At 42.7% G+C, this 25,190-nt stretch overlaps 2 protein-coding genes across 3 annotated transcripts; one reads left to right on the top strand and one right to left on the bottom strand.

The window, feature by feature from the left end:
• Positions 1-404: 404 nt before the first annotated feature.
• TMEM129 (transmembrane protein 129, E3 ubiquitin ligase) lies at positions 405-9,747 on the bottom strand. The gene is made up of 4 exons (XM_035138392.3): positions 9,445-9,747; positions 7,811-8,285; positions 6,342-6,501; positions 405-2,732 (listed from the first exon to the last, which is right to left on the bottom strand). Exons 1-4 carry the CDS (start codon positions 9,647-9,649, stop codon positions 2,484-2,486), a joined length of 1,089 nt encoding a protein of 362 aa, XP_034994283.1. The 5' UTR covers positions 9,650-9,747; the 3' UTR covers positions 405-2,483.
• Positions 9,712-24,214, top strand: TACC3 (transforming acidic coiled-coil containing protein 3). Of its 2 annotated transcripts, none has more exons than XM_035138214.3 (14): positions 9,712-10,264; positions 12,824-12,986; positions 13,653-13,795; positions 14,980-15,146; positions 16,287-16,339; positions 16,806-16,924; positions 17,005-17,098; positions 17,720-17,923; positions 18,370-18,446; positions 19,309-19,352; positions 20,946-21,106; positions 23,154-23,260; positions 23,368-23,488; positions 23,977-24,214. In XM_035138214.3, the coding sequence occupies exons 2-14, from the start codon at positions 12,825-12,827 to the stop codon at positions 24,040-24,042; spliced, it is 1,518 nt and encodes a 505-aa protein (XP_034994105.1). In that variant the 5' UTR covers positions 9,712-10,264; position 12,824; the 3' UTR covers positions 24,043-24,214. The 2 variants fall into 2 exon arrangements, with proteins under 2 accessions (XP_034994105.1, XP_088526131.1); XM_088670005.1 differs by having other exon boundaries at positions 9,712-9,934.
• The last annotated feature ends 976 nt before the right edge of the window (positions 24,215-25,190 follow it).

The raw sequence follows: 25,190 nt of genomic DNA on the forward strand, positions 1-25,190 counted from the left end.
CTCGCTTTCAGGCCAAGGGTGCTGACATTTGTCCACAGACAGAGAAGCTTTCCAGGTCATGTGGCCAGCAGGACTAAACAGCTTCTGCCGCAACGGAACACCATGACGGAAACCAGACCGCACAGAAACACCATTGATCTTCCCGCTGCAGTGGTACCTATTTATCTACTTGCATGAGCATGCTTTCGAACTGCTAGGTTGGCAGGAGCTGGGACATAGATACACACTCTCTCTCCCTCCCTCTTCTGCCCTGAGGGTTTGTGCATTGCTAATTATCCATAACAAACAAATACAGAATCAACAAAAATGAGTTTATGTATACTAAGGAAGTAAAAAAATATGGAAGGTTGCAATACATTTGGGGGGGGGGGGGCGACGACGACAAAGAAAGTAGTATTACAGAGTACCCTGGATATGATCTTTTATTTCATACTGTACAAGAAACAAATGTTGGAGAAATGTTTATAGTGTGTCCTTCTCAATCTTTCAGAGTGGATCCTCCTTCAGAGCACCCTCAAAGACCCACTAAAAGATCACAACATGAGTTACTTGCCGGAGTGAAGGATCAATACTGAGGATGCAGACAGTTGCCCCATGGCAGTTACCCACACAGTTGAGAACTAGAATTGCATGTCTCTTCACAGTGTGGTCTTTGCCCAATTTCCATGGAGGTAGCTGGGGAAATGGCGTACAATGGCAAAATAACAGAACACAAAGCAATTCTCGAACAATCCTCCTGCAAAAACACAGGGTGATCCCACAAGCAAGAGCTGGATAATCCTCCAGTTTAAATCACTACCAAGCGAGTGGAAGACTATAAAGTTGAAACTGCAGATCAATGCCTGCTTCTGGTTCCCCTCCAGTGGGTGGCTCTACAAGACACACAAGATGAACAGGTACTTGTAAGGCACCTAGGCAGAGGCATCTATCAAAGGCAATATTCAGGGCATATGCCAACAAAATAGCAATGCAGGTGCTTCCCATGTTTTCACAACCCTGATAACCACTGTGACCTTGTCTACCAAGGCAATACATAGCTGTAATCCATAGGGACTTGTCCCTCTGCTCCTGCTGGAATAGTACAAATGCATTAGAGGCAGATAGGAGCTCCAGCCTAATGCTGTACACCCAGATGGCAACTGGCAAAACAGACTTACTATGGCTTGTTGTATTTTCCCACATCATAATAGTAGGAAGAATAGTAACTGCATGTCAGCTAGACTAGCCTCAAGGTTAGTAAGGTTAAGAACATATCTTATGGAGGTGGGATAGTCAGCAAGCATTTTAAATAAGTGAAGTTCAATTTCATACATATTAAGGGTATGTGAACTGTGATCCTTCTCATTTAATAATGGGAGGCCTCCGAAGATCAAGGAAAAGTAAGTGCAGAGATCCCATAAAGATTAATATTGATTTACAAAGTAATACGGGATTGCATTTTAGGATACTAATCTATTTACAATAGTTTGTATCTCATGTACAATTGATCTATTTTGTGTCTCATCTGAATCCCAAGCATTAGAAGCTGGGGCAGCAACAAGCATTAAAAAGTTCTGACCTAAAGATTTTCTGATACATATTCCATGACTAACAAAAATTGTCCCATCTCTCCCAGAATCCCAGCCAACTATTTAATTTAATTAACTTTAAAAGGGCGAAAGCCCATAGAACATTTATTCTTGCAAAATCAGATGTTCTATTCCAGGGCAAGTATTTGAGAGTTGTTTCAAAAGAGAAAGCATCCATCTAATACTAGATTCCTGAAACCTTAACACATGTACTTTTATACTGTGACTTTTGTTCTGATTTCAGACATAATACAATTGTGATCAGTTCACCAGCCCAGATGAGACTGGTTATGTATTGTTTAATAGGCAAGCCCCCAACCACTACTGAGCAGATGGGCTTCTTCTTCTTTTAATATGCTATGTAGTCAAGAGCTGAACTGATTGGCTGTATTGCTCCAACTAGTTAAATTTATGTTCACCCCATTTTGTGCTACGTGTTTCAACCTGAACAGGTCTCATGAAGATAATGGCCAGAACTGTTCCCTCCACTGCTAGGTTGTGTGGGGAGACTATTTCTGGCAACCCACCCCCTCACCCCTGTGTGTCTCCCAACCCTCCATAGTAGATGGTAGGAGGCAGCGTAATCAATGGAAATTGCCTCTTCTACTAGTGGAAAGGACAGCTTTGAAGGCCACAGGGTTCCCTAGGTTCCCTAATTCTGCTTCAGTACAGGTCTGATGTGATTCTAAACTATCACACAATATTTAATGTAACCAAAGAGAATAGCCAAAGCTGGTGAAAAATAATCATTTTCCGTTGTTTGGTTACAGCAATAAAAAAACTGAACCAATAGAAAAATAATCAGAAAGACAGCAAACAGAAAGTCCCCATGAACAGAATCATAAAAAGTAAACAGCAAGTGGATTCATCCACCTTTGAAGTACATTCAGATTAAAGGAGTGTTCCGGGACCTGTTCATCGTATAACACAAACATCTAAAATGCAGAATTTGGCTCTGCAGGTTGGGCAAGGCACGCGGCTCGAAAGCCAGGTTTCTGGGTGCTGCTGGTCTTGCCGACTGGCAAACCATTTGCCCATGCAAGTCAGGCACCACATGGGACGACAGTAGCATTGTTGGCACTCTCCTTCATTCGGCTCTTGACAATTCTTCAAAAGCTTGACATTTGCAGTAGTTTGCATACACCCAATGCATGGGTCTAGCTCCTGCAGACAGAAAGAGAAAAGATACGTCACAATATAATTATTATGTTTTATTTAATATATAGTGCCATCAATATACATGACACTAGACAGGATGTCATAAGCACACAAAAAGAAAGAGGGGGGGGAGAGAGAAAGAAACTAATGATCTGAAGTAACCAACTACAGTATGTATAAATTTTCGGTCACCGTTAACACAAATGATTGCCACAAATTTAAACGCCACCTAGTGGCATGATTTTGGGGTGTTCTCACCTTGGGCTGTTACTGGGTAAAAGTCATCTGCACCTGGGTTCTGCTACTCATGAGAAAATCTATACGCATGGTGAATTTTAAATTCATCACATCTAGCTAGCTGCTCCTTGGAAAAAGCTGTTATTCTATTTACATGTGAGCCTTTCTTACGGATCTGTCTACTTAGTTATAAGCTCCCCATCCCCCTGAAGATTTTCAGTAAATGCTTTAAAGCTTTTTGACCCCCACTGAAGTAGAACTCCTCCCATCAGCTGAATTTCCAGCAAATGTTTTTCAAAATGACTTTGAAAATATTTTTGATGCCTTAAAAACCGCAATCCAAGATACATTTCATTGGAAGTAAATCCCAATGAAGCCACTAGGACTTACATTTGAGTAAACATTCTTTGGCTCGCATCAGGGTGGATTTGATTTAAATCAAACTGATTTAAATCACGATTTAAATCACTAGTCAGTAAGGCTTGATTTAAATCATAGTTTTCTACATAAAGACTAATTCATAGAATCATAGAGTTGGAAGAGACCACAAGGGCCATCCAGTCCAAACCCCTGCCAAGCAGGAAACACCATCAAAGCATTCTTGACATATGCCTGTCAAGCCTCTGCTTAAAGACCTCCAAAGAAGGAGACTCCACCAATTCTTGCTGGTATAACTTTAATATGCAAGTAGATGAAGATTTTTAGAATAACAACTTTTCATATTAGTTTTTTATCCCCAGTTTAATAGGTTAATCATTCATATTTGGACAACTTTACTGTTGTACTTAGGAAGGAGAAAAATAATCATTACCTTAATAATAACAATTTAAATAGATTTATTCAACTGAAACAATAACATTACAGCATATGTTATTTGCTTAAACAAACATCCATGCTTGTTAACTAATTTGGCTAAACAAAAACAAAATATATATATTTTAAGAAATTTAGACTGTCAGCCCAGCCTACACATGAAAAACTTAAATACTGTCCACTCCAAACAATCAGAAAAATATTGTTTCTGTTCTATTCACTGAACTTCTTGAAACTTAGCACTGAAGGGGTTGTTTCTGTATTCATAGGTTTGTAGAACAATAGGATTAAGGTCTTTTCTCTCAACTCTGTTCATGTTATAACATTTTTGCTGTGAAGAAGAGGCATGTGATCTCTGTTGAGTCAAATTCAGTTTTGAGAACTGCTAAAGTAAACCAAGCATCTGTGATATCATCTTGTAGGCAGAGAAACTGCCCAATAATCTTACAAAAACCTCTGGAAGAGCATGACATTGTGAATGGATTAATGGAATTTATTTACCCAAAAAATTAAACATATACAACCTTATTCTACATAATTAAAAAACTAATCTTTATTTCATGATGGAATAACCTTTGGATGGTAATATATTTTCCTCAAAAAGCATTTTATTTTAAAAAAATCAATTTAAATCAAAAAAATCGATTTAAATAAAAAAAATCTGATTTAAATCAAAAAAATCCGTTTTTTTTGATTTTTTTAAAAAAATCATTGATTTTTATCCACCCTGGCTCGCATATAAGCATAGCTGCCAAGTTTTCACTTTTCTCGCGAGGAAGCCTATTCAGCATAAGGGAAAATCCCTGTAAAAAAGGGATAACTTGGCAGCTATGATATAAGATGCATAATTTTTACAAGCCTAGCTATGCATATGTGAGGGGTTTTAAACCTAAATTAAATAAAAATGTTCTCTTTTAAAACTCAGCAGTTGTTCTAGTACTAGAACATTTCTTTAAAAAGCTAAAGGGAAATACATGGGGTTTTTTTGCTTGTGGCAACTTCGGAGGAACTATTCTGTCTCCTTTCTGCTTCCAAAACGCCAAAGACACACATTTCATCCAAATGGACACAAATTTATCCTTTGCCTTAATAAATGCTTACATGCAGGGCTTTGCAACTGAAAACCCTGAACCTCCCTGAATTGTCAATGCCAAAACAACCAGTCATAACAAAGCACACACATCTAGATAAAGAATTGGATCCAAAGATAAACAAGTTCGAGGAAGTTCGTGGAAGGAAATTTTCTGCAGTCCCCTCTGCCCCCGTAACATTATTTCAAGAACTTCCTTAAGTAAAAATCTTAGGATCCAAAACAGCTTGCAAATAAAGCACGTGAATAAAGCATTTCCTCATCAGAAAAAAATAACTACTGCAGCTCCTTCAGATTAAAAAGATAAAACCAGTTCCACATAGTTCTGCACCACAACACATAGGAAAAGGTAAACAAACATAAGCTTATGCTAATTACATACACATTACTAGATCTCAATTAAGGTAAACATCAGCACATATGCATTCTCTGTATTTTAAATTAAATTAAAAGAAGAGGCTTTCTGCATAAAAGGGAAAGAGCCTGTTTCAGTCACCCACACTGGGATACTAAAAATTTATACCGTAGTAGATGGCAGGGCCGGCTCTAGGTAGACCCCCGGTGGCGCAGGGCACCATGGCGCCGGCCCGCCAGGAGGGCGCCGCGAGCTATGCCCGCCCGGTCCGACTCCCCGCTGTGCCTGCCCGCCCGCCGCGGCGCCGCACAGCAGCGTCTGTGGCAGCCGCGCTGCGCCCGTCCGCCGCGCTGGGAAACGGGGGGGGGCGCCGGAGGGATCCGTCGCTCCACGGCGCCAGGGGAGCTTAAGACGGCCCTGGTAGATGGAATTCAACTCAACAGTTCTGCTTGCACTTCTGGCTGTGCAGCAGAAATTCCTCTCCTTTCCCTGCACATTCACCAAATAGGTTCTGGGCTTCCCCCAGCCATATTTAGGGGATACTTGAGAAGAGGGGAGGAATGTTCTGCCATGCAGCAAGAAGTGCTCATACTAGTGGAACTGTTTAGTTGGATATTGTCCCCATTTCTGAACATGGCATATGCAAAATACTGGTTTTTAAATGGCCAAGTGCATGCGTAAGATCAGGGGTCCCCAAACTAAGGCCCAGGGGCCGGATGCGGCCCAATCGCCTTCTAAATCCGGCCCGCGGACAGTCCGGGAATCAGCATGTTTTTACATGAGTAGAATGTGTCCTTTTATTTAAAATGCATCTCTGGGTTATTTGTGGGGCATAGGAATTTGTTCATATTATTTTTCAAAATATAGTCCGGCCCCCCACAAGGTCTGAGGGACAGTGGACCGGCCCCCTGCTGAAAAAGTTTGCTGACCCCTGTTTAAGATGCACTTCAGAAGGTAGGAATCAGATCCTGTCACCTGGGGCTATTTATATTCGACAGGAAAGCTGATATTTGGCAACATACTCTAGGTTTAGTGATAATCTACCAACTTGCCCACTCTCCAACTATTAAATAGAGGCAACACGAAAAAACAAGTTATCATCCTCCAATATTGAACCTACCTGATTGCTTGAAACACTGTATGTCTGATTTGTCTCTACCAAAGAGGTAAAGGTTTCCAGGAACAAGTCACTGAGGCTCTGATGTATTACCACATTAGCAGCATTACGGATGGGAGCATGGAGCTTTTCTCTCAGTTCCCCATATTCTGTTGAATTCAGCCTAAAACAGATAATATCAGCCATTTGCAAGTGTAAAAGAAATTGTACTTTCTTTTTTATATGTGAGCTTTATAGAAAGGAGACACATTCTCAAATACCGATGCTACTTTTATCTCATTTTAATTACAGACTAGGAACAAAGAAAACCATACTGTTTTGCTGCATATTATATATATATATATATATATATATATATATATATATATATATATATATAAAACGATTTCAACACTAACTTTTGTTTTTCAGTGGGTTATTTAAATGTCTTAGATGACTGAAAACTATCTCTAGCATCAAATGAGTTTGCATATGACTCATGACATTTTATGTATTCATTTGTGCCTCCTCAAACTGGAGGGAAATGTTTTGTTAATGTCTCCTCAATTTATTTGAAAAGCACCTTTAAAATGGCTAGGTTGAACACTGATTTCCTGCCATTAAGTGGTTCAAGCTATGCTAGAGATAACCTCAAAGGGCAAACACTCGGGGGTCTAATGGAGCACCCAGCTTTGCACATAATACTGTATACCAGGCATGTCCAACAGGTTGATCGTGATCTACCGGTAGATCACTGGATGTCTGAAGTAGATCACTGGTAGATCATTGGCTCCCCCCAAAGAAGGTGAACAACTGTGGCTCCCTAAAAAACCCTCAACATTTCACCTCCTCCCAGAACAAACTCAACAACTTTGACCCGAACCCCCCCCCCAAAAATGGGCCTTCCTCCTTCCTAAAAAAAGCTCAAGAACTTTGACCTGAAAACAAAAAAGGGGGTAGATCACTGCCAGTTTTTAACTCTGTGAGTAGATCGCAGTCTCTTGGGAGTTGGCCACCCCTGCTGTATACAGTACCAGTGTTAAAAGTACAGTATCTGCATTGGCTAAGTTCACGGTTTTGTGGCTGGTATTTAAAGTCCAAAACAACTTGGGACCAGGATGCTTAGCAGCCCACAAGTACAAAACGAAGCCGATTTTTATGATTAGAGGAGATTCTGTTGGCTGTTTCACAGCCAACAGATTGTCACTTGGTGGAAACAGGCCTTCTTGGCGACAGCACCCATCCCTCTGGAATGCCCTCACATGAGTAACTTGTGAGCAACAGGCAACAGAGACCTTTAAAACCTCTTTAACCCTTATGTTTGCCCAAGCTTTCCTGAGCTCTGAATATATTTAATTAAAACAGATTGCACCAAATATCACACATAGGCAATCTTGCTTTAAAAATACAGCTCTAACAACAAGATAATGGAATATTGTATTGAGAACACATGACAAAACTAAAAAAAAACTTTTAAAAAATGCCCATTTTACCGGATAGTAAAAGGTTTCACATGAGGATTAATACTGGCAACACGAATTGTGAGGAACTGTGCAGGCATGTTCGAGTCTGGCAAGAGATCATGCTGTCTGGAGTCCACCACGGTTAGAAAAATATCTCGCTGCTGCGCAATATGTAAAGAGTATGTGGTCACTTTCATGATCCAGGTGTCCGTAACAATTACTCGGGCTCCCGGGGCTCCCGTAGCAAACTTGTCAATCCTCCTGAATTCTGTGTTGATAGAGGAAGCCACTGCCCTCCAACCTGACTGTGGGAGGGCATAAAGGGAAAGTGTCTTGACTAGGGGGTGGTTATTCCAGCCATTTCGTGACCAGTAATATATTAGGATACCAGCAATAGTTGGGGCAAGAACAGCCAACAATAAAAAGACTCTCCAGCTTTCTGGAGCCTGATAAAAACTGCAAAGTTGTTTCTCGGGTGCTGCAAAGCACATGCCAGCATAGTAACCTGCAAGGGAGGAAAAAAGTACTTTTAGGAGAGAAAATAACCTGACATACATGTCGGTGTTACTTAAAGCTTCCAACAAGAACCTAGCATCTTGACAGTTCACACTTCAGACACTGAACTTCCACATATCCTTCTCTCAGTGTAAACGCTTTTTCCCTGCTGCACTTTCATCCCTGGAAAACTGTGCCCTATCTACATTGTGGTCAGGGAGGGGAAAGGGAGGGGAAAGAGAGGACCCTGCTTCTCTTCCAACCATCTCTTTGACATGCGTCTCAAAGCAAAAAAGCACAGCAAATCCCTTCCATGGCAGGCTTCTTTTTTCTAGGGATACAGGTGTAGAGCGGTGAAGAGCGAGCAGTGAAGGAGAAACTGAAAAAAAGGAAGCAAGTCCTTAGGAAATTTTCCCCAGTGCACATGTTCATAGGGCCCTCTCCCCAGGCCCCTAAAAATAGGGAATGCCTTCGCAAAGGCAAAAACATTCCTCCTTTCCCAGGCCTTTGGCTTGATTCAACCATATATGGACTTTCCAATTGCGGGGGGCATTGTTATTGTTTACTATTTTTATTGAATTTATTGAATTTACATCCTTGCCTTATACCCAGAGGTCTCAGGGACGTTCACAGAATGTCATGCGTTTTTGCGCTTTTAATATTGCAAACCGCCCTGTGATCCTGGGGTGAGGGCAGGGCCGGATTTAGGTTTGACGAGGCCCTAAGCTAGTGAAGGTAATGGGGCCCTTTATATGTCCAGCTGTCCTTTGTCAACAACAAATTGCCGCCGTTTTTTGTGTTGAACATATGCTATATGGTAATTTATGGATCTAATAGCCATTTGCCCATAACAAAATATGTATGTTATCAAAGTAATGGTTGAACTGAAATGCAATTAAGAAGTATATTAATAGTGAAAGACATTTTTTTCCCTTTAAAAAATTTTTGGGCCCCCAAGAGATTGGGGCCCTAAGCTATAGCTTGTTTAGCGTATACGTAAATCTGGCGTTGGACCGTGAGGGGCGGTATAGAAAGGTAATAATAACGGTACTACTACTACAACTAATAATAATAATACCAAACAAATAAATGAATGGCAGGGTACATGGTGACGGGCCCGCCCTTCTCCTCCTCCCCTCCGCAGCCCCCTCTCCCTCCCGCTCACGCACCGAAGGGCAGCAGGGCGTGGGCCAGGAGAGTGCCGGCGCCCCGCCGGAGGTGGTATTGGACGAAGGCCGCGTCTTCGCTGCCCAGCCAGCCGCCCAGCAGGTTCTGCACCGTCAGCCCGGCCAGGTGGAACTCGTTGGGCGGGAAGACGAAGCACACGGCCAGCACCACGTAGGCCAGGCTGAAGGTGGCGGCGGGGCTCTCCATGCGGACGGGAAGGCGCTGCGGCGCCAGGTAGAACCGGCCGCTGGAGGCCCCGGGAGGCGGCGAAGGCCCGGTCCGCGCTCAAGGCCGGGCTTTTCCCCGCGCGCGGTGCACTCTGGGAAGTGTAGTCCGGGGGGCCGGCAGCGCTCTATCGCCCCCTGTCGGACCGGAGCTGAAGTGGGGGAAGCGTCCTCCCTTCCCGGTGATCCCAGCGCAGGCTCTCCAAGCATCGCTACCTCCAACCGCGGGGGGCAGGAGCCCCCAGGACCAGGTCCCGATTTACGTACGGTACTGCATAAGCAAAAAACAGCTGGACATATAAAGGGCCCCATTACCTTCAGTTAGCTTAGGACATTGCGCGGCAGCCGGTTGTGCGCATGCGTTTACATTAGGCAAGCTCCGCCCTCTACCGCCCTCACGGCTTGCTTTGCATGCCTGCCGCCGGCGCCTCTCCTCGTTGGCCAGCGTAGCCTCTGACGCAACGCGGCACCGGACTTTTTATTGGCGGAGTCGGGCCGAAGCTTAAAATTTGAACGCGGCGGCGGCGGCGGCGGTGCTCAGTTTAGTAGGCGGATAGTTGTCTCTCGGGTCGGCGCTTCTGGTTTGGAAGGGAATCAGGTAAGCGGAGACGGGAGACGGTTTCTCCCTCAGGGGAATCGGGGGAGGGGTGTTGGGGGGCGGGAAGCCCCCCCCCGGCCTCCTCACACACACCCCCGCAGGGCTCGGCTTCTCCATTTCCTTCCCCCCTTGCTTTTTTGGGAGGCGGCTTCGGACCTAGTTCAGGCCCTCAGTGGGTGGGCCGCGAGTAACGGGAAAGCGGCTTGAAGGGAGTCGCCCCCCCCAAAAAAAGGAGGAGGGAGGGACCTTCCCTTGCATACCGGTACCTGTCTGCATTGGTCCGTCTTTGGCTATTAGGCCTTATCGTCCTCTCGTGTTTATTCCCTGCATTTTTACCTCAAGGTGGCTTACAGAGAAAAGGAAAGCAGCTAAAAACGGGGCGGGCGGCATCTCTCTTTTTTAACCAGTTAAACGTTAATACTTCGCATATGCATACGTATATGTGCAAAAAATATACAGATAGTTGCAATAAAAACGGCCGTGCCATAAGAGTAATAATATTTTTTTATACCCCACCCAGTGCCGGATTTAAGTATAAGCTAAACAAGCTATAGCTTAGGGCCCCGTTCTCTTGGGCCCCTCCCCCCAAAAATTAAAGAAATAATACTTTGTATATGCATACGTATATGTGCAGAAAAAATGCTGTACAGATAATTGCAATAAGAACGGCCATGCTATAATAATAATGATCTATTTTCCCTCCTAGTGCAGATTTACATATAGGCTGAACAAGCTATAGCTTAGAGGCACACTCTCCTGCGCCCCCCCCCCAAAAAACCTGGATATACATTTCCAAAATGCAAGATAAGTTCAACAATTACTTTGATAAAATATTTTGTTATGTGCAAATGGCTTTGGACATCTATTAGGTCCATAAATTGCTATACAATACTGTATAGCATATATGCAACACAAAAAAACAGCGACAATTGGTTGTTGACAAAGGACAGCTGGACATATAAAGGGCCCCATTACCTTCAGTAGCTTGGGGCCTTATCAAACCTGTATCCGGCCCTGACCACACCCATGTGGCTGGGTTTCCCCAGGCACTCTGGGCGGCTCCCAATAGAATATTAAAAACAATATAAATACATTAAACATTAAAAACTTCTATAAACAGGGCTACCTTCAGATGTCTTCTAAAAGTCAGATAGTTCCTTGACATCTGTTGGATGGGCGTTCCACAGGGCGGGTGCCACTACCGAGAAGGCCCTCTGTTGGGTTCCCTGTAACCTCACTTATTGCAGTGAGGGAACCGCCAGAAGGCCCTTGGCACTGCACCTCAGTGCTGAATGATGGGGGTGGAGTTGCTCCATCAAGTATACAGTGGTACCTCGCAAGACGAATTTAATTCGTTCCATGGGTCAATTCATTTTATGAAAAATTCGTCTTGTGAATCGCGATTTCCCATACGAATGCATTGAAACTTAATGCGTTCCTATGGGCAAAAAAGCTGCTTGCCAGGGCTTGTCGCCACCTGCTTGCCAAGCCCCGGGGAACCAGCTGGAAGAAGGCAAAGGAAGATCAGTTATCGGCTTCCCGCACTGACAGCTGATCTTCCTTTGCCGCCTTCCCGTGCTACATTCTATGGCCGCGGTTCGCAAGAAGTGGCGGTCATAGAAAACCTCGTCGTCTTGCGAGTCCCTCGCACAATGCAAAGCGCTTTCGTCTTGAGTTTTTTGTTGCGCGAGGCATTTGTCTTGCGAGGTACCACTGTACTGTTCTGAGGCCGTTTAGGGCTTTAAATGTCAGCACCACCAACACCAACACTTGCGCTCGGAAACGTACTAGGAGCCAGTGCTCTTTCATTAAAAGCAGTCTGTTCCCAAAAGCCTGTTGGAACAAGGTGGTCTTCCCTTGCATATGCCGGCAGAAGGACAACAAGGAGGGAGCCAGTTTAGCTTCTCCTGGAATGGAGTTTGAAAGCCTAGGGGAGGCTAAGTGCCCTTTCAAGCCACTACTTTATTTTTTGTTCTTGTACACCCACAGTGACTCCCTTGAAATGCTCTTGATCAGGAGCTAAGTTTGCTGTACTGCAATTTGTAAGCCCAAAACACTACTGTAACTGGCTATTAGTTGGTTGACTTTTTTTACAGAGGAGGTAGCAGGAATGTTACTTTTTTATTTATTCACTTGTAAGAGATGTCCATACATCTCCTTGATTAAGAGAAAAATGTCCTTCCACACCCACAGTCTCAATACCTAAACTTAAAGCCATCCCACTTAATCTTGTTTTTGCAGTATTGCTTTTGGCAGCAAAGCTTATACTTCATTGTGGCTTAGAATAGTGTTTATGGTAACCTGAGTGACACTGAATTTTGTTTACAAGAGCTCTACACTTTAGAGAAGGGATGAGAAACTGGATTTCTGAGTATGGTACTTGCCGGACTACGACTCTCATCATCCCTGTCCATAGCAGTTGCAAGCCCAATAACTTTTGGAGAGCCACAGGGTTTGCCATATAGGAGACCACATTTTTCCACCTAGAAGTATCCAGTTGCATTAAAACAACATTGTCTGCCTGGCTATGGTTGTTTACACCTTTGCTTTCATTTCTAGAATGAGTCTGCATACCTTAAGTGGAGATAACGTTAGCGATGACATAGCTGCTGAAAGCTGTTCCATACTTTGCACATCTCCAGAAGTCGTAGGCAGACCTTCTATTCTTCGCCCATCACAGAAAGAAAATGTGCCACCAAAGGGGATGGTGAAGCCTATGAAGGTATGTTTATGTTCCTTTCCAGCATCATTTTCCGGCTTCTGTGCTGGCAAATACTTAACAGTTTCTCCAACTGAACTGATAACAGCGAGCTTGACCATTCAAAGGTCATGGACCAGCAGCAAGCGTAATGTATACACTGGCAATGGTCAGCATTGTAGGTAGGTGTAACATGGAACCATGGAGAGGTGTTACATGGCCCAAGCATTTGATATTCAGATCTCATTTTATTATGGGATAACTATAGCGGACAGACTTTGTAACACATACGTAGAATTTCCCCAACTATTACCATCATGCCTATTGGGCGGTTGTGTTCCTTTACAGTGATGGGAACGTGAGGGAGGACTTTTTATTATAGAATTCTTTTGAAATGTACCCATCACTATAAAGGAACGCAGGATCTCCGTTGCTTAGTACTTGTTTTAGTACTAGCGCTGTTCAGTTTTTAATACTTTTAGTTGCCTAATATCTGTTCTTTATTAATAATATTTATGGGCATTTTTATTGATGCCTTTTTTATTTTATAAGATGCCTTGAGGGCCTCCTTAATGGAAAAGAAGGGTATAAATACCCATTGATGTACATGCATGTGTGCTCTCAGGGGTGTGTGTGTGTGTGCTTGCTTGCTTGCTTGCTCAAGTGATCTGTGTGACTTTCTCTTCCAAGGTAACTTTTCATACTCCTATGCGGGATTCTCAGACTCACAGAATCCTAAGTCCAGATAAAAGAAAGAATCCTGAAACACCTGTTATAGGAGGTGACTGCACAGATATCCCAGAGGATTTTGTCTTGTCTGCATCCAGTGCTGTGTGAGTAAATCAGATCTTCTTGATGTATTTTTTTAAAAATTCAAACTAGAAAAGATTGTATGATTGCCCCTGTTCTCTAGAATACTCTCTTGCAGCTGTCTTTTCTGATTTCATTGAGAGGTGACTGACTTTTTCTTCCTGGAAGCTGACAATGGAGATTTTATGGCAAGTGTTTCTCCTTCAAAGCTAAGAGCAGCCGCATTGACTTAAGTTCTAGAACAGATTGTTGCATTAGCCCTTGATTTCTGAAGGAGTCTTCCATTTGGTGACATTTTGGGGCATTAGAAATAGAGTGGATATCATGTGAAGATTGGCCTACGTCTGCAGAAGTCATTCTCCAGGGTGTCATCTTCAAGGCGGCAGTGAGTAGTGTCTAGTCCCACACTTAGTTTAGGTGCAAGACCCTGTTGATGTTGTAAACCTATGCCTATAATAGCCCAAACAAAATAGCCCACCACAAATCATATACAGTACCTACACAACCCAGGATATGTAGATGCCATACACTTAGTCTTTGTGTAAGCTACTGACAAGTGCATGAATCCACACCAATAATTGCCAAAATATGTACAAACTGACTCCTGAGTGTGTGATTCAAAGTGTTTTAGGGGTGCACACCTCCATTCCTTATTTAGAGACAGTTTGTCTAATTTTGGCTTGAGCTCTTATACTTGGCCCAAAGAATGCATTGGGGCATCTCCCTGTAAATCTGGATGCAGCATTTGGGGCACAAAGCCTTCTTTTAGGGTGCACGTACAGTGTCTTGCAACCAAATGAAGCATTGTGCAGGACACTACTTAATGCCTTCTCATAGAAGACTGTCTCCTGGAGGTGTGGATATAGCATTTGAGGTGGCCAAAAGCTTGTTTTGGGGTATTAATTCCCAGTTCCACATTGAATACACTGTAGAAGACAAACACTGAAAAACTTAAGTTTGACATAAATTTTCCGCATGCAGGTGCTATGGCTCATGAGAGCTATTGCAGGAGATGGTAACTGGTCATTTTGGAAACTGAATTCCAGTTTTGTGACAAACTGAAGTGGATAGTAAATGCCCTGTTTTGTAAGCATTCGGCTGCACCTAACAAAAGCCTCTTTTCCTATGTGCCAAATGCGGCTCTTTTATTTTAATTATTCTTCAAAGGCCGTATTAACTAGCTAGTGATGGGTCTACCTTTCAACAGGAGTCAACAAACAGTTACACTAGATGCTGATATTGCAAGTGAGAAGATAGAGGTGGAAGGAAAGGTTAATCCTGATTCTTCACATGATGAAAGGCCTGCAACAGTAATGCATGAAAACAACCAGGTTGCAGATACAGAAAACGAAGAGTTCCGGTCACCCTCAGAAGGTAAGAGTAGTTGGAACTATAGACCTTTTAGGCCCTTCCAATTATTGTGCTGTTTGTTTTTTTCTAGTTCTAGTCATACCTAATTTTGTTTCCTATGCTTGGGGCCATTACATAGAGCACAAACAAATTGACATCATAAGTACAAATTACCAGCTTTAGTATAAAGATTTTGAGTGTCGCCTAGTCCAACCCATCTCAACTAGATGACAGGTGGCCACCCAGCCTCTCCTTAAAAACCTCCAAGGAAGGAGAGTCCACCACCTTCCACTGTTGAACAGCTTTTACCATCAGAAAGTTATTCCTGAAGTTTAGTAGGAATCTCCTTATAATCCATTGGTTTGCATTCTAGCTTCTGGAGCAGGAGAAAACAAGGTTGCTCCATCTTCCATGTGACAGCCCTTTAGATATTTGAAGATGGCTATCATATCTTCTTCTCCTATGAAGACTGCTTTGCAGACGTTTGTCTTAAGGACACCCCCCCCCCCAAATCAATGTGCAGATATTTGTCGATAAAGCACTATTGTGACCAAGTCTTCATGTGATACCCTGATTGGAGGACAGACTACTGTCATTCTCAAAGTTCTGCAAAGCACTTGCAGCAGGCCTAGTACAGCTTTTTATTCATTTGTATATAGCTTAATTCTAAACAAAACAAAAAACCCAACAACAGCTTCTAAGCAGTGTAACAAGATGTGCTTCTAGCTGTCACTGAAGTTCCAGGCACAGCAATGGTTCCAGTAAATGTCTCTACCAAGCCAGGGGCTGGGAACCTGTAGCCTGCCAGATGTTGAACTACAGCTTTCCATCAATCCTGACAATTGACCACAGGCTCCCCATCCCTCATCTAGGCACAAGTCACTCCAAAAAAAGTGTTCAAAATAATGTTAGATCTGAACCTTTGATGAATTATCTGTTCCTTTATGATTAAATCATAAGTTAAATGAATTTAAATGAAAAGTAGAAAGAACAGAACTGTGCCTGGTAACTCCCACAAGGTGCACAGGCTACTACAAATTGCAGGAAGGTGCGCTTGTATTTCTCATCTCCAGAAAGGACTATCTTGTCTTTGCCCATGCTACTTCTAGTTTTTATAACATAAAAACTGTTGCTTTCTGCATTTATTAACACACTTTTGCTTAGTTCTAGGACTCGATATTGAAGTGGACTATCTGGAACAATTTGGAACTACCTCAGTAAGTGACCAATATGTGAACTGATTTTAAGATTTTTACAGCATTGAGCTGCTATACCAGAACAGTCTATAAAGGAGAGTAAAAGTATTTCTCTCAAGCAGAGGAGACTTCGGCTGGAGTAGATATGCCTAAGGATCTGAAGGCAATTGCTGAGGAGAGCTCTAAATGTCTACCTGACAATATAAACTCAGTGTTGTGTATATTTTCTCATTTGCACAAGAGCTAAACTTGCTCTGTGGCAAGATACTGCCCTGTCTCCATTCTCTTCCAGTTAAACTATGCTGCTTAAATCACAAAACAGATATAGAAGAATCTACTTTTATTGGGTTTTATAGTTGTAGCAAAACTTTATTGGTTTTGGGATGATCTTTAATACAAGTTGGAAGATCTCTACCCCAAACAATCGCATCTTTGGCTGACTGACTTGTGCCTGTGCGTCGCTTACTTACAAATTCCTTCCCCATAGTTTAAAGAATCTGTCTTGAGGAAGCAATCTCTGTATTTGAAGTTTGATCCACTGCTCAGTGAAAGCCCTAAGAAAAGTGACCCAGGTGCTAATGAAGCAAAACCTGCACTTCAAAATGGGTAGGCATTCAGTTTCTAATTCTCTTCAATTTTGGAGCCTATTTAGGATTGTTTCAGTATTTTTTCTTATTTTAAATTAGACCATCTAGAGAAATGGCAGCCAATGAAATAAAAACATCTAAACCTGAAGAAATGTCATTGGGACTAGACCTTCTAGGAGCTTCAACAGATCTGGTAAGCACCATCTAAATATCTCCAGTAATTTGCAGATACAGGTGGTTGGTAAATTTTTTAAAAAGATCAACACATTGGCCCAGTTCAGAAATAATATGAAATCATGGTTTCCTGCTGTGTGACTGAGCCATGGTGAACCTCAGGCTTGCATGCTGGAAGAGGTCAGAAGCATTACATTTTAAACTCAAATGATTCAACTACTGTTTTTTAAAAAGTTTAACAGTTTAGACATCAAGGGAACTATGGTTTGTCTGACTCAGCTTGGTGCATCTTAAATACATTGGGACCTCGACTTACGAGCTACTCGACATCCGACGTGGCTGCGCGCTTACAATTTTTTCGACATCCGAACGGAAAACCCGTTCGCGGCTAGATGTGGTTTCCTCGACTTACGAATTTGTAGATGCGGTTTCCTCGACTTACGAATTTTTCCGTTTCCAATGCATTCCTATGGGAAACCGCTTTTCCTATGGGAAACTCGACTTACGAAGTTTTCGACCTACGAGTGTGCATTCGGAACGGATTAAATTCGTAAGTCGAGGTCCCACTGTAGAGTATCTGTTAGCACAAATGCATTATAAAAGTACCACATATAAATGTGTTTTTAAATTCTTGTCACAGGCCGGAGGTTCTCTAGATATTCCAACCGCTAAGGATATTTCATTTTTGCCTTCTGCGCTGCCTACTGAGGCTATTGTGGAAGTGTTGAAATACACTCAGCAAGACATGGATGCAGCTATCGAAAGGGTTAAACTTGACATGGATGCAGCTATCGAAAGGGTTAAACTTGAGAAGGACGCGGTGATCAAAAAGCTTACTTCTGAGGTGAGAACATGGGAAGAAATATTTGAGTTGATACTTTTTAGAAAGATACTGTTTAGAATGGCTTTTGATTTCCTGCTGGCCATAAGCTTGTAGCTGGTAACATTTGCCCACCTCACAAGACATTTGTGCAGATTTCCTTTACCAATGGGAGTTTTTAAACTGATCTTTGGAACACTAATCAAATTAGTTCCATCGAATGCTCCTGATCAATATAAACCACCAGTGTCATTTGCTTTTGCTTTTTACCTTGGGTGATTGTAAATAAATGGCTTCCTCAAAGGGCCCATATAAAAGAGAGTAAACTTGCATATCAAATGCTACAGTTGTCCTTAAGGTAGAATGAGGTTTAGCCAAGGACTTTTCTGGCTGTTGCTTTGATTCTAGCCCAGATCTAAAGTGACATCCGTTACTGTTCCGCTCTCATTTTGGGCACCTTGTGGTTTCAGGTACAAGAAAAGGAGATGGAAGCTTTGGAATGGGAAAGGAAGCATCACAAGATCTATTTGGAAAATAAAGAAATGGGGTAGGTGTACAACTGGGTTACAGAAGCATGTTCTTTGGTTGCTTTCTCACAGGACTCAAATACCACCCAATATATAGACCCATTTCAACAGGTATCTGACTGTTTTGGAACTGAAGCTTCCTTTTCCTTTAGGCAACAAGTGCTGGTTCCTTGTGCCCGATACCTGCTGGACTGACAGGGATGATTGTGTTGCCCAAGGGGGCCTCCGTTGTTGCTGCATCCTCACGTTTGCCATGGCTGCTATTCCTCCTAGCTTCCTTCCCCTCAGCTGTTGAACAGTTTTATGCTACTGATGCGGCAAAAGTGCCGGGCATGCCTCAGGCTCCCCGTGAGCCTCACTCTGAGAAATGGCTGGGGCCCTACCTTGGAGCAAGGCATTCTGGGCAACGTGGCCTACGAGGAATCCTGTGCTGCTGAAGCTTTGCTAATTATTAAAGTAACTTTGAGTCAGGGCATTGAGTCCATCTTACCCAGGATCTTCTGCACAGGGTTTCAGACAGGCCATGTTTCATTATTGCCAAGTGAAACACCTGTTTTGGTCTAGATCCTCCATGAGTTGCCTAACTTTATTAAGACCATCTTTGTTAGGGGGGCAAATTATTTTTACTGGCGGCTTATCTCAAAAGGAGAGGGAACTGTCACCACTATCACTACAGTGGAGATAGAAAATGCAATTAAAACAAAACAAAAAAACAGACAAATAGGAAGCGCCACCCTGTGCAAGGTGGCCTTTCTTCAAGTAGAAGAGCATTCATAGGAAGCTTAATGTTCTTGGTCATTAGTGCCAGGAACTGGGACTACAGCAAAATCCTATATTTTTTTCTCGCTATACATATTAAAATAAGCTCTTTCTCTCTTTTAGAACAATTGTTGCGGAGTTTGAAGTTACCACAGCACAAGTGATGGGTAAGTACAAATTACAAAAGCATGAAGACAGGGGCGGGGGTGCTTTGTGCTGAATCTTACCACTGTTGTTTCTGGCCAGAACTATATGCTGACTACCAGCAGCTTTCAAAGGCTCCCAGCCAGACATGAGGGTTGTTTTTCCCCCCTGAGGCCTGCTACAACCAAGGGATTCAACCTTGGAAACTTTGTGTGCAAAGCTTGTGCTCTACCATCGTGTATTCCTGCTCCAAAGACGTGTTTGAGAGTGTTCAGCTCCATTCTTGCCAAACTTTTCAAAGACTAGGAAAGTACAGGAAATGAGAACCACGGAAGTATGGGGCAGCAGCAGAGATTAGAGATTACTTGATACTGGCTTAGCCCAGTCTTTCTCAAACATGGTCCCCCAGATGTACAGCTTCCATCATCCCTAGCTATCAGGACCAGTCGGGGAAGAAGGAAGTTGTAGTCCAACAACATCTGGGGGGGCAAGTTTGAGAGAGGCTGGCTTAGCCCATCAACTTAATTTGGAAGAAATTGACTACCAGTCTTTGGTATATATTTTTTTTACTAAGTGTTGTCTTCCAAGACAAATACATAACTAAAATAAATATAGTATGCAATCATCCACATGGCATCAAAAACAAACTAGGAAAATCTTTAAGCCTCACATCCACAGGGAATAGTTCGATCTAAAGTGTTAAGATGATTGCTCCATAGTGGCTGCTACTATTAAACATTTCGTGTGAATCCAGCCACTTGAACTATGTGAGGGTGGGGGATCTGACCCTCCATATGTTGCTGGACTCCAACTTCCATCAGCCCTAGCCAGCATGGCAAATGGTTAGGGATGATGGGAATTGGACTCCAGGAACATGTGGTTCTCCCACTCTTCTAAGGGACAGCATTAATTTGTATATTTCATTATTAAAATAGGCTAGTTGTCCTCTTAAGACACTGAAAACTAGTGAGGCCTAGCTGCTGACAGAAGCCAGTTTTATATGCATTATTTGAATATGCATTATTTGAATAACTTAAGAGGAAGCTGTTCAAACAATGCAGGGTTTCTGAAACTTGGGTCTTCAACTATTTTTGGACTACAATTCCCATCACCGCTGATCACTGGTCTTGATAGCTCAAGATGATGGGAGTTGTAGCTCAAAAACAACTGGAGACCTGAGTTTGAGAAACCCTGTTCTATTTTGTTGCACATTGTGTCCTAAATTCTGCACCATGGAATCTATATCTGACATTTCTGAATATCTGCAGCCTTTCTTGAGGTTACAGTGGTACCTTGACATCCGAATGCCTCAACTTACAAAGTTGGCAAACCCGGAAGTATTTTCGTCGCGTGTACGGTCGGCGCATGCGCAGAAGCGCAAAATCGCGCTTCGCGCATGCGCAAAATCAATGCTTCGACATCCGAAGGTTTCAAATTACAAAGAGCGCCACGGAACGGATTGCCTTTGTAAGTCGAGGTACCACTGTACTTGAAAACTGCCTCTCCTAAGACATAGGGGTAATGGGGCGCTTCTGCACAAAGATCTCTGGACTGATGTCTGTTTTGGACCCTAGAGTGCAAGCAGTACATTTCATTTGTATCTCTTGTTTCTCTAGAGAATTCACAGAAAGAAAAGGAGCTTGCCCAGAAAGAACTGCAGAAAGTACTGGATGAAAAACAGCAGATTAGCTCTGATCTGAACTCTGTGGAAAAATCATTCTCTGAGCTCTTCAAACGATTTGAAAAGCAGAAGGAGGCAATAGAAGGATATCAGAGGGTGAGCATTTCTAACTCTGCCAGCTGCTTAAGTCTCTTGTTTCTTTAAACACTCCTCACCTACCTTTGCAACTCTTATGCTTGCAAAGCCAATGTGTATCCCTGATTACACATTACATTTCAAGATGTGTGTAGCAACTATAACCATGGAGGCATGCTATTTTGAGATCCTATTATGAAGACTGCACTGTATTTTAATTATCGGGAGGGACTTGGCAAGAGTGACATCTTTGGTTGGAAATAAATTCATTTGCTACTACGAACATCAAAGTAATTGCAGAGTAAAATGTAAAGCAGCAGTCTCCAACCTTTTTGGACCGGGGTGGATGGGGGGATGGCATAAGAAGACTGGAGATACTGCAGTCATTGCTACTTTCCCAGGCCCAGGCAACCTCATGTTTGACGTGGGAAGTTGCTTATATCCTGCTGGTCGTAATTGTGGGGATCATACAAAACCTCTCTCTCTCTCTCACACACACACACACACACTATTGCTGTCTAATACAGAGCATTTCTCAGTACAGTGGTGCCTCGCTAGATGAATTTAATTCGTTCCACGGGTCTTTTCTTATAATGAAAAATTTGTCTAGCGAATCCCATAGGAATGCATTGAATTTTTTTTTTTGCCCATAGGAACGCATTAATTGAATTTCAATGCATTCCTATGGGAAACCGCGATTCGCTAGACGAATTTTTCATAAAACGAATTTGTCTAGCGAGGCAACCTCCGCTCGAAAAATCCTTTCGTTAAGCGGAAATTTCGTTAAGCAGGGCATTCGTTAAGCGAGGCACCACTGTGCCAGGAAAAATATGCAAGGTGGCCGCTAATCATTATTATTAATTAAATTTGTATACTGCTCTTCATCCATAGATTTCTTTCTTACACAAATTCAGAAAAAGCTGCACATGCATTTCTTCTTCTCTTGTTACAGGTAGGTAGCCGTGTTGGTCTGCTGTAGTCGAAGCAAAATTAAAAAAATCCCTTCCAGTAGCACCTTAGAGACCACTAAGTTTGTCATTGGTATGAGCTTTTGTGTGCATGCACACTTCTTCAGATACAGTGTCTGGAAAAAGTGTGCATGCACACAAAAGCTCATACCAATGACAAACTTAGTTGGTCTCTAAGGTGCTCCTGGAAGGAATTTTTTAATTTTGTTTCCGTATGCAGATGATGCATACGGACCACACACGGCAACCTCCATCTCTCCCTCTCTGCCCAAGTGTGTTTCCCTTAATCCCAGATGAAGAATATTTTAGCAAAACCTATGGATGTAGGGCTGCTATTCTCCCCACCCCACCCCCAATACAACCCCTCCCAAACTATTCTTAAAAACAGACCGGAAAAACACACAAAGACACCCGCAGGTGCTACATTGCCAATCCCTGCCGTAAAGGACCATGCATCAGTAACGCTAGATGAGCTTCATTGGTGCCAAATGTAGTATTTGCTGAGATGTTGGTTCTGGACAGGAAACTAAAGAATAGATTCTCTGTTATCCCAAAAGTCTTAACGCGTTGTTACTTGATAGCACAGGTGGCACACATGCATTCAACCTGTTTTCTTCTGAATACAAACAGTATAGTTCCCTATACAGTGGTGCCTCGCTAGACGAATTTAATTCGTTCCACGGGTCTGGTCTTATAATGAAAAATTCGTCTAGCAAATCCCATAGGAATGCATTGAATTTTTTTTGCCCATAGGAGCGCATTAATTGAATTTCAATGCATTTCTATGGGAAACCGCGATTCACTAGGCAAATTTTTCGTAAAACGAATTCGTCTAGCGAGGCAACCTCCACTAGAAAAAAACCTTTCATTAAGCGGAAATTTCGTTAAGCAGGGCATTTGTTAAGCAAGGCACCACTGTATTATAATGCACTTGTAGAGGTTTTAACAGAATTTTGCTGTATGTGTAATTTGTGGTGTTGGTGTTGAGTGATTCTACTTTTTGACAGATCAAGATTTGGGCTTGCCCTCGCAATTATTTTTAAGAGGTCCTCTCCCCTTGTAAACTGAAATGGCCTGGGTTTTCCCCCATCTTCTTCTAGAATGAAGAGGCTCTGAAGAAATGTGTTGAGGATTACGATACAAGACTTAAGAAGGAGGAACAGAAATATCAAGCATTGAAGGCCCACGCAGAAGAAAAGCTGTGCCAGTGAGTAATGAGGTGCTGGGATCCGGCTGTCCTTCAGATTGCAGTGCATTTAAATAAAATGCCCATATTATCTAAGAAGCTAATATGCCTGGGTGCCTTTTTGACAGAGCGAATGAAGAGATTGCCCAAGTACGAAGCAAAGCCAAAGCAGAAGAGGCAGCGCACCAAGCCAGTTTACGCAAAGAACAGATGAGAGCCCAGTCACTAGAGAGCAGCCTTGAGCAAAAGGTCAGTCTTAAATTTTCGTTGGAGCTTGGGACTGTTAGTGGTGGTTCAATCAGAGGAGTGGAGGGACTGCTTTCCAAAGGCTTTTAGCTCCAGCTGAGATCCCTGAAATGAAACAAGAATGCTGTGATTTGTGTACTCCAGACACGGGCAGAGTGAGAGGTTCTCAGTCCACCCCTTTACTACTTGCATATAAAAACATCTCTGCCATTCACTACTCCTGTGTAGAAAAGCACTTGGACATGATGGCTGAAGCCACACCTCCTGAGACCGCAAGCCCCTATTGCCAGGGATCCCTCAAAAGGGGATGCAAATTTCAGACTACTGACACACATGCTTGCACCTCTCAGGCTCCTGCTTCAGCTTGCATTTTGCTACTTAAAAATGAGGCCCACTGTGCAAACTATTCTAATCTGTAAAAATATGGGTGACTTTTCTGAATATTTGTGCAACTCCTACAGTCTCTGATACCTCTCCTTCTCTTTTAACAGACAAAGGAAAACAATGAACTCACAAAAATCTGTGAAGACTTGATTTCTAGGATGGCGCAAACATGAGCTGTTCCTGTTTTATTTCTAATTTCACAAGTCTGCTTTGAATAGTTTAATTACAAAAAAGTAACTATTAACTTACTTGTCTATTAATGTTGGTTTTTATTAAATACAAAAAACTGAATGTCTGTCCATGCCTGTATTTTTGTATGTAAATAAAACTTTTTGTGCACTTTGAGTTTTTAGTTTGGTTTTTAACTCTCCTGTAAGTCCTCAAATGACAAGTGCCCTGCAGATTGCTTTCCTCTTAGACTACGATTTGTCTCCCTTGCTACCTGGTAGATCTAGACAGCCTTGAGTCTCCAAAGAGGTTGCTTCCTATGTGAAAGGAAATGGCAAGATACTTTTTTCTTCATGGAAAACCAAATGAGAGCACCCTCTTGTTGACACCACTTGCCGACTGGAGAATAGCAGTGGCTCTGAGTGATTTGTGAAAGCAGTGTGTGTTGAAGGGCCATTCTGCAGTGTTTTCCTCTTGTACAACCCCATAGAAATAATATGGGCTGGGAATTCTTTTAGAACTAACCTTATATACCAGGGGTGGCCAATTTCTAGGAGACTGCGATCTACTCGCAGAGTTATAAACGAGGGGATCTACCCCTGTTTTATTGGGGTTCAGGTCAAAGTTGTTGAGCTTTTTCAGAGGGATACAGGGTAAAAACTCCACTTAGGGGGCGCCTAACTTTCAGGAGCAAGGGGATTGCTCATTCACCAAGATATTGCTGCAAAAACTCTGTTCTTTGTTCCACTCCACGAAACAGGACAAAATGCAGGGAGGGGAGAGGGGGAGGGTGCTCTTAGACAAAAGCAAAGGAAAAGGAGCCCGCGATTGACTGCAGCCTCCCGGGGATCAACCAGTCGATGCTGATCGACCTGTTGGACATCCCTGTTATATACTTAAATGAAATGTTCCAGTTTGTAGTATTTGGACAGAAAAAAAGTTTTACTTGCTTTGGACAAGATTAGGGAGAACATGCTCAAAATGTTGGAAAGCTGGTATTTAGAAGTATAAGATTAGCCTGCAGTTTTCTCCCCTATGCTGGAGGGGCTGTGACTGTATTGGTGCTATGTTTCGTATATGGTGGACATACGACATTGATCAAACCTGTGTGGTGCCGTATTTAAGGAGCTAAGCCTAATAACAATATAGCACA

The sequence above is a fragment of the Zootoca vivipara genome, chromosome 5 (genome assembly GCF_965207765.1).
Source record: "Zootoca vivipara chromosome 5, rZooViv2.hap1.1, whole genome shotgun sequence".
Classification (NCBI taxonomy): domain Eukaryota; kingdom Metazoa; phylum Chordata; class Lepidosauria; order Squamata; family Lacertidae; genus Zootoca; species Zootoca vivipara.